Source organism: Rhodnius prolixus, unplaced genomic scaffold (assembly GCF_049639745.1).
Source record: "Rhodnius prolixus isolate KJV_2025 unplaced genomic scaffold, Rpr scaffold_2, whole genome shotgun sequence".
In the NCBI taxonomy this organism is placed as follows: domain Eukaryota; kingdom Metazoa; phylum Arthropoda; class Insecta; order Hemiptera; family Reduviidae; genus Rhodnius; species Rhodnius prolixus.
Genome location: NW_027411592.1, coordinates 40,197,341 through 40,212,416, shown reverse-complemented (window position 1 = coordinate 40,212,416; position 15,076 = coordinate 40,197,341). Strand labels below are relative to the sequence as shown.

At 33.9% G+C, this 15,076-nt stretch overlaps 1 protein-coding gene across 1 annotated transcript; it reads left to right on the top strand.

Annotated features, from left to right (window-relative positions):
* Positions 1 to 1,463: 1,463 nt before the first annotated feature.
* Positions 1,464 to 11,972, top strand: eIF3d1 (eukaryotic translation initiation factor 3 subunit d1). Its single transcript, XM_074119228.1, has 11 exons — positions 1,464 to 1,769; positions 1,894 to 1,939; positions 2,930 to 3,101; positions 3,585 to 3,776; positions 3,853 to 3,985; positions 6,379 to 6,526; positions 7,857 to 7,987; positions 8,496 to 8,708; positions 9,201 to 9,343; positions 9,423 to 9,615; positions 11,752 to 11,972. Exons 1-11 carry the CDS (start codon positions 1,602 to 1,604, stop codon positions 11,842 to 11,844), a joined length of 1,632 nt encoding a protein of 543 aa, XP_073975329.1. The 5' UTR covers positions 1,464 to 1,601; the 3' UTR covers positions 11,845 to 11,972.
* The last annotated feature ends 3,104 nt before the right edge of the window (positions 11,973 to 15,076 follow it).

Genomic DNA, 15,076 nt, shown 5'->3' with positions numbered 1-15,076 from the left:
GTATTTCTAATGGAAACTCAAGTTATACAGAACCGAAATTTAAAAAAAATGGAATTAATGTACTACATATTCAGATACACAAAAAATTGGGAGTACTTCGGGGGCTCAGAATGAGAGAAAGTTTAAGGATTCTGTACTAGGGTCGAATTTAATTTCGGATGCTTAGAATTAAGAAACTTTCTTCGTCTTCATCAAACAAAAAAAAAATAAAAATAATATGGGAGACATCTGACGTGCGATGAAGACAGCAGAAGGGCTTAAAAACTCATTCCGCGGTTCAGAAACCATTGGTTATCACGGCAATGCGGGAGGAGACGTTCAACAAGTCAGCGATAGGCCATATTCCAAAAGTAATTTGTTTTTCATCTCTCTGAATGAAGTTGTGGAATCATAAAAAATGAGAAGAGACTGCGAGTCAGACGAACTACTTTAAAATCAGAAGTTACCATCGAGGCGTCACCTCAGCTTGAAAAGTAATATTCGATTCTTTTCAATGGTCGAGATCAGGTTTTTCTTTTCAAGGTCCATGTAAAATATTTTCATAAAAATCCCGCTAATGATCTGGTGCACATTGCGTGATAGAATAAACAATTTTACGGTAACTTCACCTTCTGCAAAAACTATCAATTATCTGGTGTAATGGTGAATAATATGAGTTTAAGTTCCAACGTTGGGAATCAGCGCGAGAAACTGAGTAGCATGTGTTATATTTGATAAGCCGACTTACTGTTGAGGACTGAGCTTACTTGCACACTGTTCCTTTCCGCCATGATCTATGGACTGATACTGGGGGAAAGGCACCTTTGGTTACAAGAGCCTGTAAACAGCAAAAGAGAGTAGTGAGTGAGTTGTACGTGTAAAGTAAGGCGCTGTCGAGAACTATTTCCTCAGAGACATTCTTACTTTGCCTTGCTGCTAATGCGGGCAAGTGCCTTGTTTGTGCTTGACAATTTAAGCAATTTTAGCGCAGAGGGCAAGTGCACGCGATGTTAATACGTCAGGAAAGGTGGGCACACATGGTGGAGCTAAATTTAAAAATACCGCTGTGCTTGACTGAGTAAATCTTCAATTTTTGCCTGAATCTCTTCTTAAATTGGTATAAGAAATAAAATATAAATTTTAGAAGGAATTAAAAGAAGAATCGTATAACAAGTATTTCTACTCCTTAAATGAGTTGAATTACAAAATTGTACTTTGAATTAAGAGTTTTAAACGTATTACAAAATCGCTGTCCCTATTCTTGTTTCAGTATCGAGAATAAGGAAAATATCTGTTTAAATAGTGCCTTCCTAACAATCTGCGATTAACACTTAATATTGCAAACTTGAAGAAAGAATTATTAACTTTAAGTTAATTTCAAGGGGTGGTACCCTTTTGAATAAAATTCGTTGTGATAACGGGTGTTAAATCTTTCGATTTAAAACATCGATTTGGTGGACACGATTCAAAAATAACCTCAAACTGTCTGTGAAATGTGTAGTGTGTGTGTGTAACTTGTACCTTAACTTTCACCTCGTTGGAGTTTGTCAGCGTGTGTGGGGTTAGGAATTTGTTACCGTCAACTATTTTTTATTTGATTCTAATCAAATCATTAGTACTACATGCCTGCAATAATGGAAGACCAAGATAGGGAAGAACATTTAGAACTACCTAGATTTCAAACGCCCGTAATTCAGGATAACCCCCATGGTTGGGGGCCTTGTGATATGCCTGATCAGTTCAAAGATATGCCTTACCAACCCTTTTCAAAGGGAGATAGACTCGGCAAAGTAATCTAATGAATATTTTATGTTAAAATTACTTGAGTTCTAAAGTATTTACTTCAGTTTATTTTATTCAGTGAATTGTGAGCTAATGTAGGTTTTTAATTCATTATATATTTTGATTGCACAGATTTCTGATTGGACCGGTGCAACCTTCCAAGACAAAAAGTACACCAGTACGTAATTCCTCATTTTTCATCTTAGCATATTATTTTATTAACGTATTGTGTTAATTAAGATATTGTATTGTGTTGTTCTAATTAAGGTTGTTGGGTAAGGGAAGTTAGCGGAAATATTCCCGTAGGCAAACGAAACCATCTTCCTCCCAAAAGCATCGCACTGAGAGCGTGAAAGGGGAAGGAGCTAAGCCTCCAAAAATCACCGTGATTTATGTGCATCTGTTGCAATAGAACCAGAACTTTTGCACAAATATCGAAATTAGAGGCGAGATTCGTGGTTCCAAGAATCTCGCTGTGACTTTTTCACATTCAAGCTGACTTCAAGAATTGACCATCATTAGAACACATAAGTGGCCTTATAGCAGACTTTGTGAGACCCTTAAACCCTGAGGATCTAATTGAGGAATCAGCCTTTAGTTTTCGCGAGCTTTTACTTTTACGGCCTTAATTGCCATCAGAATGTCAGAATTCTTTTTATTTGAAGATTTTGTATGAAAATCCTTTACCTACTAAACAAACTTTTTCCCATTAATTGGAAGATGTGCTTGTTGTACAGTTAATAATTAGTTACCTCGTGACACCCCTAATGGATGATCCTTAGTCCTTTCTGTACTGTGGCATTTTGGTACGGAAATGAAGCCCGAATTATACACTTGAACCAAGCTATCTGTGGGCGTTCTAATCATCTTGTAATGGGTAGGCGAATGTTTAATTTAGGTACATGCGGCTGTAAATTCCAGTACCTAAAAACCTCTCAAAAAGTTCTTGTATTTACTTGAACGTAGGTGCGTAAGGGCGATTATTCTTTATACTGATTATTTGAGTACAGCAGGCCCGCATCCTTCTGCTATGCTAGTTTGTCTCTACGCTGAATAATTGTAGATGCTTCCTGCATCGCCTTAATCTTGAATATTCCATCAAAAAAGTTACAACTGCTTAGAATAATTCTTTTATATAATATATAAAATTTTTGTAATTTTATTATAGGCAAGTATCAATCACAATTTGGCGCTGGCAGTCAATATGCATATTATCACGAAGAGGACGAAAGTAGTTTTCACCTTGTGGATACTACCCGGGTTCAGAAACCGCCTTATCAGCGAGGACGTTTCCGTCAAAATCAGAGAAATTTACGCGGTAGAGGTGGCCAGAGGGCAGGGTAATTAGCAGATATTGATTCTTACTAGCTTATTAATTATTTGTTTGGTTTCTATAAATTAATTTATTAAGTTCAATATTTTGCATTATAGTTATTCGAAGGTGAGTGGTATTGCAGTAAAAAATAATTGCCATCAGAATTCGTATCTCATTTTACCTTATCCAGAATTAGAAGTACGCTTCCATATCTTCTAAACTAGCCGCGGCTACTATGTTTATATCGCCAGTGGAGGAAGGATTAAAAATTTCCTTCGCTTGAAAAAATTTACATTTGAAAGATTCTGAGATTCGCTCTTGCTGAAATAAAACGTTTAACTTCTAAAATGTAGTAGAAAGTCTTATTAACGTTCCATAGCTGACTCCGAGCTTCTTTAACTTTTGTTATTAATTATTAAGAATAGAAGAAATTTATTCCTTATTCTGAGAGTGATTTTTTTTTTATAATTTAATTTTCTAGATTACTTTTTATTTTGAAATTGTACAGAGATCGCAAGAACCAAGTTAATGCTAAAAAGTATGGTAAGCAGCAGGGTTTGAGAAATCAGAAGAATCAAGCTCCAATTAAAAATCGCGATGCAAGTGTAACAGTAAGACCTGATTGGGTAACTATTGAAGAAATGGACTTCCCCCGCCTTTCCAAACTATCTCTTCCAAACGTTAAAGAAGCGGAAGATATGTAAGTAGCATAATTTAATGTCGCCCTTTGGTTGAATTATGAAGTTATATTTATTTGGTTATTAATTTTGCTGTAGAGTGTGCTGTGGATCGTTGGAATATTATGATAAAATGTACGATCGAGTAAATGTGAAGAATGAAAAACCACTACAAAGAATTGATCGCATCTTCCATACTGTAACTACTACTGATGACCCAATTATTCGTAAGGTAATTAAGATATTTTATGTAGAATTTGAATTAATCTATTTAAAACTGGGAACTAAATTTTTGTTGGTTTACCTGTTCAAATAATGGAAAGAAAATATTTCTTACCGTAATACAGGCGGGGAAATTCTAGCTAAGATCGAAGAGTAGGAAAGTGGATAGATGTTGTCGCCTGGAATGCTGTATCCTAACTACGGCTAAGGCTTCCTGTGTTACTCACCACAGAAAATAGCCTGCAGCAATAAACGCGAAAGAATCTCGTCAGCAATTTTTGAAAGTTGCTGCATCATAAGGATTTGGAAATGGCACTTTTACGCCAGCCTCTTCAGCTTTACAGCTTTAGGCAAGGCTACCTTTCAAGATTGATAGAGCTTTGCGCATTTTTTAAATAGAAAGATGACTTTTGCAAATCAACAACTCATTTGGGCATTTGATCAATTATAATGAACATATACGATATATACAAGTTACACTAATTCATGAAGAACTAAACAAATAAATTAAAGGAAAGCACAAGTGCCAGTCGGTCGTCTGGTGTTCTATGCAATTTTTTTTTTGTTTAAATTGATGCTAAAAAATGAAAAAATTCAACTTCCGCAATATATTAATTGATTAATTAATTGAGTCAGCTTTGAGTCCATGTTTGAGTATATTTGAAGGGGGGTTAAATAACAATCGAAGTGTGGTTGCCGTACGAAGATGTGGGAGGGGAAAAAATATTAGATTCTAAATTTGACGCGGTTTGAAAAGTATGAGCCTGGGCTTGATGAAAAGATCTTGGCAGATCTGATATAAAAACTGAAAGGAAAAGGCCATATTAGCTATCCCATACAGAGAGGAGCGTAGTAGACACGAGTAGTAAGCAATCAAGATAAAGTAAGAAATAATGAAGCTAAAGTGCATATAAAAATGAGAAAATCCGGAAGAAGATATATCGAGAAAGTAAAGGGAGTTTTAGGAAAGTGCCTACACAAATGTTTTCCTAATAAAAAAGGTGGAAATCCAAAACATTTGAAATAGAAATTAGTAGTTGCAAAATTAATATGGAGCCGATAGACCTAAACGAGCTGTATTGTATGATATTGAAAAAAGTCAAATTTTTTGCTAAAGAAGTTCGACCTTAAAAGTAGACATGAAACTTTTTAAAAATTTGAAATTTCCTCGATAAGAATACTAAAATAATAATAATAATAGAGAGATTTATTGTCATCAGAAATATACATTTACATAAATATTTTAGTTCAGATAATCTCTACTCCTTAGTCCTTAGACTGTGAGGAGGAAGGGTCTCACTAAACAATACATTTTACTGTCCGTGAAAAACATTATACATAGTTGAAAATCATACCTACAAATCCACTGCATGCAGCTTCTCAGCTGTTCAATTGGTGGTAAGTTTGTCAAGTTTGAAAAACTATTTGCGGTTATATCTGTATTATTATGACCTCCGCCTATACAGGATGAACCAGTAAGTATTGTCCATAGGCCTACTGTGTGTAGTACATCTAAAGTGGAGTTCAATGACGTATTGGCCAACTTCATATTTTCCACTGTTTTTGAGTGACGTCACTTTAAATTTTTTTTCTAAAATCATTAATTTTTTCCAATAAAAATGTTATTACTCAGAAAGTTTTAGTCCGAATCCGATTCTGATGACACGGTTAGAAAGACAGATAAATTTTCTAAGAATTGTCACCATTTTGAAGCATTAATTATTCTCCAAACAGCCTCAATCTTCCTCCGGATGCTGGAAAAATAAAGGTAATCGAAATTTTTAAGAAAACTCATCAGGCCCTTATATGACCATTATCAGACCTAGGTGCTGGCACTTTTTATAAAAGTTTTCTCGTCTGATGGGCTTCAAACGGTATATCATTTTTCAGGATTCCTTTTATCTTCGTATGAGAAATTACGTATGTTTTGCAAGAAAACGTGTTCACGAGCACTCAACAGTGTTATGGTACAATAGAAAATTTTGAAACTAAGTCTAACAGATAAGGGAAGTTTATTTGTAAGGCACCTAGTTATATTGGTTAATACCTAATTCAGATTATAAAGATTATCTGTTAGTGGGTTCAAAGGGTTGTTAAGGCTTATTCACATTTTTACAGTGTTAGTTTATCAAGTTAGTTTATTAAGATTTTAGAAAAAAAAATTAAAGTGACGTCACTCAAGAACAGTGGAAAATATGAAGTTGGCCAATACGTCATTGAACTCCACTTTAGATGTACTACACACAGTGGGCCTATGGACAATACTTACTGGTTCACCCTGTATAGCACCACCTCCTTTCAGGCAGATGTGCTACCATTAGGCCTAAAACTGGAAGTTGTTAGTATTTCTTGTTTTTTTGGTTGTCTTTTATTAAATAACTAAATTGTAAATTCTTTTCATAGTTATCGAAGAATGAAGGCAATGTTTATGCTACTGATGCTATTCTAGCAACGCTAATGTGCTGCACTCGATCTAATTACTCCTGGGATATCGTTATTGAAAAAATAGGAGACAAACTATTTTTTGACAAGAGAGACAACACTGAATTTGGTAAGACTTCATAATTGATTTGCATTTTAGTTGATTATTCTTCTTATTTTTCTCTCTCTTTACGCAAGAGAAGATAATTCGAAAAAACAAATTTTTTCACCGTAAATATTCGATTTGAGGTTCTCTGCGTAAGAAAAAGTGGTTTTTGCAATTTAATCTGAAGGTGTGTGAGTTCGTGCATAACTCAGAACGAAAACCCGTGGGGTGTTGAATTCGGTGGAGGTGCCGATATCGGATCCCATTCTACGTTTTTAGACAAAACAATCACTATAATGAATTAGCTTAAGTTCTTTGGGTTTGTATCGTAAACGGCTCCAACGATCTCTTTAAAACTTAATTTAACTTACTCGTATTATATTGATTGTACCTTGTAGATCATAACTTATTTCTAACATTTTCCAGGAAAATCTGTTTAAGGATTTATTAGGGTATGGGTGAGGCAGGCTTACCTTTAAAGTGTCTTTTATCAGCTCTATAATTTTTACATGAGCCAGATATTAAAACAAAATTAACAATTTAAAAGAAACTTACGACCGAAAGTGCCGCTGTGAATTTTTCGAGAACGGTGCTAATGGTTTTCATTAAAAATGGTTTATTCATTGTGTCCATGCAGATCGTTTACTTCTACATTTGAAACATTTTTCAGATCATAGCGGTAATGCTTAGGGATGGTGAAATTCAGATCTTCCTTTAGGTGCGATTCTAAAACACCTTCAAACCTATAAAAATGTTCAACCAAAATTTCGAGTTGGTAGAATATCTATTTGTATTTTAAAGTACTGCTTTTTGATTGACATATTTTCAGTTAGGTATAACGTACGCAAAGTACAATTACTTTGATTGAGTTTAAAGGCGTAAGAAACTTTTATAAGAACGATCTTCCTTTAATGTAGGTGTAGAATTCTACATTAAATTTTGATTCATTAATTCCAGCAATTCACTGAATTAGTTGCATTGTACGACATAACCTTTAAAATTTTACTGGTGTAATGGCTGTACCATTAACCTAGTCTTAACCTCTCTACCAGACCGCTAGAATTTCTTACAAAAAGATTTGTCGAGTAAAAGTAACAGATTATTGTGTTTTCTGCGAAAATAATTGGAATCATATTTGAGAAAATTCCGTAAAACTTAGCATACTGTAAACACGGACTTCTCGGTTTCTACATATGTATTTGAAATACTTTGAATTAGTTTGTAATTTTGAATTACTTCACAAAATGCTAACTTACATTTAGATTGCAGTTTGTTTTCGTTTTCAGCACAACTGATTTAACAGATTATTTCATAAATTAAACATTTTTGTTTGTTAATTTCGCTTATTTTTCAGATTTACTTACCGTCAACGAGACATCAGTTGAACCACCGTGCGATGATAGTACTTCCTTAAATTCACCTAGGAATTTAGCCTTAGAAGCCACTTTCATCAACCATAACTTTTCTCAACAAGTTCTTAAAACTGTAGGTATCTTTATTTATTTTGACAGTTCTTACTTTTTCAATTGTGTAAATTAAGTACGGAATATCCTAGCACAAGACAAAACTATCTCCTCTCTCCTCTCTCCACGGTCTTCTGGGCATCATGGTTGGCCAGTCCTTCAAATTTCAACTTCATTTGAACTTAATGGCAGTAGATAAACAGGATTGTGGTGTATGGCACACCTAGCACCTGTTTGTGTAGTGCATAAATAGTCCGTCGTTGGACAAGATAGATGCTTGAGCGAAATACAGCTTCTTAAATTAGAGCTGTTATTTTAGACCAAATTACTTCTCATTAATTAACGTCTAATCATGTAAAAAAAAAGTTGAACGGACAAAGACAAACAAGTTTACTTTTTTTAAAATATTTATTTTTACGTATTAGGAGAAAATTCTACGTCTTAATTGACCTCCTCTTCAACCTGAAAAATAACAGTCTGATTTCATTTTATTCTAAATTGGAGTGACTAATTTTTTTTTTTTTTTTTAGGGCGAAGCAAGATTTAAATTTGACGAATCGAATCCTTTCATTACTTCTCCTGAAGAAGGGGAAGAAGCGTCAGTGGCTTACCGTTACAGAAAATGGGATTTGGATAATGGAGTCGTATTGGTAGCTAGATGCGAACATGATGCAGTTTTGAATACTCCTTCAGGCGATCTGCAGTTTCTTACTATCAAAGCATTAAACGAGTGGGATTCAAAGGTAATATTAAACTATTAAAAAAAAAAAGTATTATGAAAGAAAGCACTAATGAGTTAAGAGTGCAAAAGAATAATTATAGCATTAATTGAATTAAGGATCATTTAAATTGGAATCAACTGTGATTTTGTATACTGCCTAGAAACATTTTGTAAGTTCAGTTTCATTATAATTATTCATACCTGGTTGAAAATGTGATTGATATAATTTTTATTTTGTAATATTGCATTGTTATTAGAAATTGATGTAAAAACACGTACTTCATAAATTTGTTTGTTAAACAAACCAACATTTCGCCAACTTGTGGTGCAATTTATACTATCTTTTAATTGAGTTGGTATTAGAATAGATATTTGAATTTTATGAATAAAATAAATTATTGCCTGCAACGAATGGAATAAAAATAATACTTGAATAAAAATTCGTACTTACTTTGATCTTGGTTTAGGACTTTACAAATTCTGAATATTTATTAATTAAGAACTTATTTCGCAGCTGTCAGGAGGCGTTGAATGGAGACAGAAGCTTGATATTCAACGAGGTGCTGTACTTGCAAATGAGCTTCGGAATAACGCTTGTAAATTAGCAAAGTGGACTGTGCAAGCAATCCTTGCTGGATCAGATCACATTAAGTTTGGGTTAGATTCATTTACAAGAGAGAGAGAAAAAAAAGTATAGTTCATGAGAAATAAAAATAAAAATTATTTTGTTTTTCAGCTATGTTTCTCGAGTACATGTTCGTGATTCATCAAAACATGTAATTCTGGGAACTCAGCAGTATAAACCTGCAGAATTTGCTACTCAAATTAAATTAAACATGGACAACGCTTGGGGAATACTGAGATGTATTATTGATATATGTATGAAGCAGCGAGATGGCAAATATCTTATCATGAAAGATCCAAATAAGGTGTGCTTATTATTATTATTTTTTTTACGATTTAAGGCGCGTCAACATTTAGATGTTGGCTCTGGGTTATTGGCGCCCGGAGCTTTTTTCAGTGCACTGCCGGCCTCCGGACAGTGTTCTCTCGTTACAGACAACACTGTCCATCACAGGACAGTGAGCTGTAAGAAGCTCCTAGGAAGAGAAAATCTAAGGGTCAGCAGCTGGATTCGAACCCGGGATTGAACGTTGGCTAAACAAAAGTTAAAATATTATTATTATTATTATTGATATCTTGTACATAGCAAGCCTATTTCCAATCCTTCTATATGAATTGTTTCCTGACTTATGTTGTGTAATAAGTTATTGGTTCTTTGTGTAAATCAATCTACATTTTACATTCATAATCTCTCGATTTTTGTCGACTTTCTTTTGCTGGTTTCCAAGCAATTTGTAGATTACATGAACGCTGAATAAATTAAAAAAATAAATAAATATAGCCATTGTGCTGCTGGCTACAGAAACACATTTTATAACGTAATCCAACTGATATGTACTCCAATTTGTTTGTACTTATAAATCAAGAAGAAAAGAAAGAAAGTTATCACCTGCTTTTTAGGCGGGGTTAATCGCGCAACTACCCAATTAGGTGTCGTGGCCTGGGGGCGGTTGCTGATTCTTTTCCAACAGATAGAAAAGCTATACTCGGGACTCTAACGGAGATCTCCAACTTACTGGTCTGAATTCATAATCACTGTACAAATTCTGCACAAATAAAAAAACTGTCCGGTAAGACAGTTGTATAAGGGTTGTTCGTCAAAAAGCGCTAGAAAAAGTAATGTTGAAAAACACTCAACTTTCACAATTTTTTTTCTCATTTCCTAAAAGATATATTTATTTAATTGTCTATTAAGTACTTATTAAGACTATTATTAACTGTTTATTCATATAAGCTTTAATATTTCTAATGTAGATGTATTATTAGCCGAATAATAATGACTTTATTTTGACATTTATAAAACAAATAAATTAAAAAAAAAGTGTTTGGAAATTTCCGACAGCCGCTATCTGAGAACCATTATGGAAAATGTTTCGATATAAGGACCTCTTGAAGGAAAGTGATCATTGTTCTCACCAATTCAGTATAAATAATTGTTCTGATAACCTCAGGCATTGTTACAAGATCGATATTACGGTTATAAAAAAATTTCTCTCTTTACAATACCTAAGGCTGGAAACATAGTGGAGCGGCGGGCAAAGCGGCGATGATAGCGAAGAGCAAAGCGGCAAAAACAAAAACTAGAAGTAGATAGAGTTGCTCTATCTTCGCTTTGCTCGCCACTATGCGCGGTCCCATATGTTTACTTGTGTTTGATTTCGCCGCTTTGCTCTTCGCTATCATCGCCGCTTTGCCCGCCGCTCCACTATGTTTCCAGCCTAAGTGATAATTCAGATGGCGACTTGTTTATTTTATTTTCCTTTAACAATTTTTTATTTTCTCTAACTCAGAAAAAAGTGGTATTGTAGTACGAGTATTGCAGTTTTTCTATTTTAAGGAAATATTCATTTTGAGGTTCTATGCGACCGGAAAAGTGGGGATTTACTAAATTAATTTTGTATTTTTAGCTATTTTTTACTCTCTGAATAGTTTCCAGGAAATTTTATTACCTTCTTGACGGTAAGAGAAAGTGAAAGTGATGAGTTGATCTCATTTCGTTTATTTCACTTCTTTTTTTTATTTAATGTTTTTTTGTTTCATTAAACAAATCTAATTAGAGGCAGTACGTTTGCTTTCAATAACATTCCCCACTGATTTCATATTTTTGCATACTAGAGCAAAGTGCAGATGTTGAATTTTGAACAAGCTATAGCAATTTGCTATTTTCAGATAGCTCTTTGTGCATCGTCTAATCCAGGCCATCAGCTTTCAGCAAATAGTTAAGATTTATTTTGAAATTTGGAATTCCAAACAAAGTCTTTCTTAAATTGTGTTGTAATATATTACAGTTTACATTTAAAGTTTTCAGTTAATTTAAGACCTTTTACGATAAGAGATGATGTGGTCTTATGCATCTTATCGCATCCACTCTTATTTTTCTGAATCCAAATATATTAACCATAGTTAATGTATTTTAAATGAATTTGTATGATATTTTACAGCCTCTCATCCGTTTGTATGACATTCCTGATAACACTTTTGAATCTGAAAATGAAGATGCCGAAGAGGAAGAAGGTGGTCTTTATCTAATGTAGTGTCCTCACCTTGAAAGGCAATATACATATGTATCCATTTTTATAATAAATTGTATTAATATACGCAAAATAAAAATTAATATTATGTATACTTCATTTTAAAAAATAAAATAAACATCTCCAGATTATATGTTTTTCAATTTTATTTACAATAATTCCTATTTTCAATTTTAAAGTTCCTGTTATCATCCACCCAGCTGTTAATATTCGCACTGCATACCTCGGCTACATTTACAGATTTACAAGTTAATCTAAATCTAAACTAAAGTTTACACGCCTATGCCATGAGCCGGTGCTTACTTATTTACTGCTTATGTAAACTTAAAACGTGGAGCAAGGAATTCCTAGAAAATAAGGGTGTTGGCTCGCTAGTGGTCGGATTCTTCTGTAAGCCTAGCTGACCAACACATCTATTGGGTTCTGGATTTAAAAGAGGATCAGAACCAATTTAAAGTTTATTACCAGAAGTTTTAATATAATTTCTATTCATCGATTTCTTTTTTCTGCTTCTTTATTTTTTATCTTAAATTATCAACAAAAAAAAGACCAAAAAACAAAATCCTGGCTGCCATTTGCTCTTTAAAGGACGAAAAAATGATGAAGTGGAAAAAAAATTTCGTTCAAGCACTAAACTTCTCGTAATAGTAAATGAATTAATAATAATAATAATTAAAAAAAATTACGAACGACGATCGTAAGGATGCTCTATTAATTGTAAAGAACTTATTTTTTAGGTTTCATTTCAATTGCAAGGACTGAGCAAATGTTAATCAGAAATATCTAATTTCATAACAACCAAATTACAGGAAAAATGAATGTCATTGTCTAGCAAAAAAAAAAAAATTTTTTCGTACTTTAGTAAAAAACGCTAAACAATTGGAATTTAATTGATTAAATTTTTGTCTATCTCAGATTATAATGATAATTTGCTCGGAAAACAAAAAAGATTCTTAAAAGAATGTTATTTAAGAGTACCAATTATTGTTTTAATAAAGAATTTCCCAGGAAGACAAAATAAAGAAAAAAACATTTATATTTACATGGAAATAATTGATAAAAGCATTGAATCATGGCAAGTTTTCAATCACTGTTAGAAAAAAGTAACAATAGCTTCAAATACAACTTTTCTTCGTTCACTTGCAATGGCGAGTTTTTTAAACCTGTTTTTCTGTTGGCATAATAGACCTTCGTAGCATATAGCGATCATCCTTCGCAGACTGTTGAAGAGCGCTACACTAAATAACAGTTCATTTTCCTTAAAGACTTTAAATGCGACAATGTCTTTTATTACTTCATTACTAAATTTCTTCTCCTTCCATACTAGATCTAATTCTAAATCTGCATCTTGGGCGTTAAAAAAAAAGTAGAAGCGTAAAGTTACACCCCTGAAAGTTCCACCTAAATTGACGAAAGAACTAAATGTTTGATTAGTATTAGGGAAAAATAACTTTTAGAGAATTTATTGTGCAAAAAACCACTAAGAGCGCAATATATTTCTAAACACGAGATGGAATGCGAATGAGATGAACCTTGACGAAATTTCATACTAAGTCCACGATAAAAGTCAGAAAGCTATTCTTAAAATCCGATCTCAACCGATTTCCTGCGAACTTGGAATTAGAGCAATGTCGCTTTAATTTCTCTTAATAATAATAATAATAATAATAATAATACTTTATTTACAAGATAAATAAAAAAAGGAATATATAAATAAGTATTTTGCGGCACGGATTTTATCCGTCTGCCGGAAGTAGACATGCACGTACCATAAAAATGTAAACTGATACAAAAAGCACAGAAAAAACCAAAAAAGTACAGACAAACTGGTACGAAAAATAAAATATATTCTTTTGAATTCAAATGAATTGTAGACTTATAAATGCATTAAATAAAAGAAAAATTTAAGCAAGCTATTAAGCGAAAAAATAAAGAAAAACAAAGAGAAAGAGAAAAGAAACATAAATATCGTACATAAATGAAGAGGTACTAGAAAAAGAGCTAGAGCTAAAAGCAGAATGGAAAATAAAATTTAAATTTTTTTTTTTTTTTTTTTTTTTTAAGGGTTTTCCCCACAATGAGGATTCCCTCGCCCAAACTAATTTAATTTTTTATTTTACTTCTTCAAACCTCTCTGTTCTTTGCGTCCTCTATTGAAACGCCATAACCAGCCATATCCTCCTTAGCCATCTTCAGCCATGACAGCTTCGGCCTGCCTCTTCTCCTTCTTCTCTCTGGGTCCCATTCCATGATCCTTCTTGGAATCCTTTCCTCTTCCATCCTTGAAACGTGTCCGAGCCACTCCAACCTTTTCTCCGTAATTCGTTGGAGGATGTCCTTCTCTACTTCCAAAGTATCGACCACATATTCACTCTCAAACAAATATTGGAGAAAAGTGAGGCTAGGGGTAAAGATATTGGCTTGGTCTTCATCGATTTGGAGAAGGCCTACGATAGTGTCCCGCGCGGAAAGCTCTGGGAAGCCCTAAACATTGCCGCTATTAGTGACCCGATGATCTGCATGATTCGCCGAATTTATAGTGGGAACTGCATCCAGGTGAAGGTGGGGAAATCATTATCAGCCATATTCCGAACATCAAAAGGACTCCTTCAGGGTTGTTGCCTTTCCCCAACATTATTTAAAATATATGTAGATGTAGCCCTTCGTAAATGGTCCCGCAGCTGTAAACCATTGGGATTAAAGATAAATAATGGCGAAAAATAAAATAATAATATTAATAATTGAAGAGTTGTATCAATTGATAGCGGTATTGCCATGCATGACGAGCAAAAGATATAAGAGGTTTAAAATTCTCAATTTGGAGATAAAAATAAAACAGATCTGGATAAGCGGCGATCAAGCCAAAGGAGACGTATCTCGTTGAGAATCGAACATTCAGCCACAAAGTGGAAAATGCCCTCCTTGGCTCCAGAGTGACACAATGAACAGATATCTATATCTCTGTCATACCAAGGCATGTAGTTCAGGTATAGCAGCTCACCTCGCAACTTAAACAACCAGCGAAGCTCAAAAAGACTTAACGTCTCATCTGCGCTACCATTAAAACTAAAGAGCAGACGGTGTGATCGAGCTCTTTGTATAAAAGAAACCTGGTGGATGACTGGGCAGACCGTAAAGACTCCTCCCGGAGATTAGCACTAATTGCTGGTAGAAGCTTAGAGATACTAGACCGCCACTGCGAAACATTCTCCAAGGAAAGATCGAACTGCAAGTT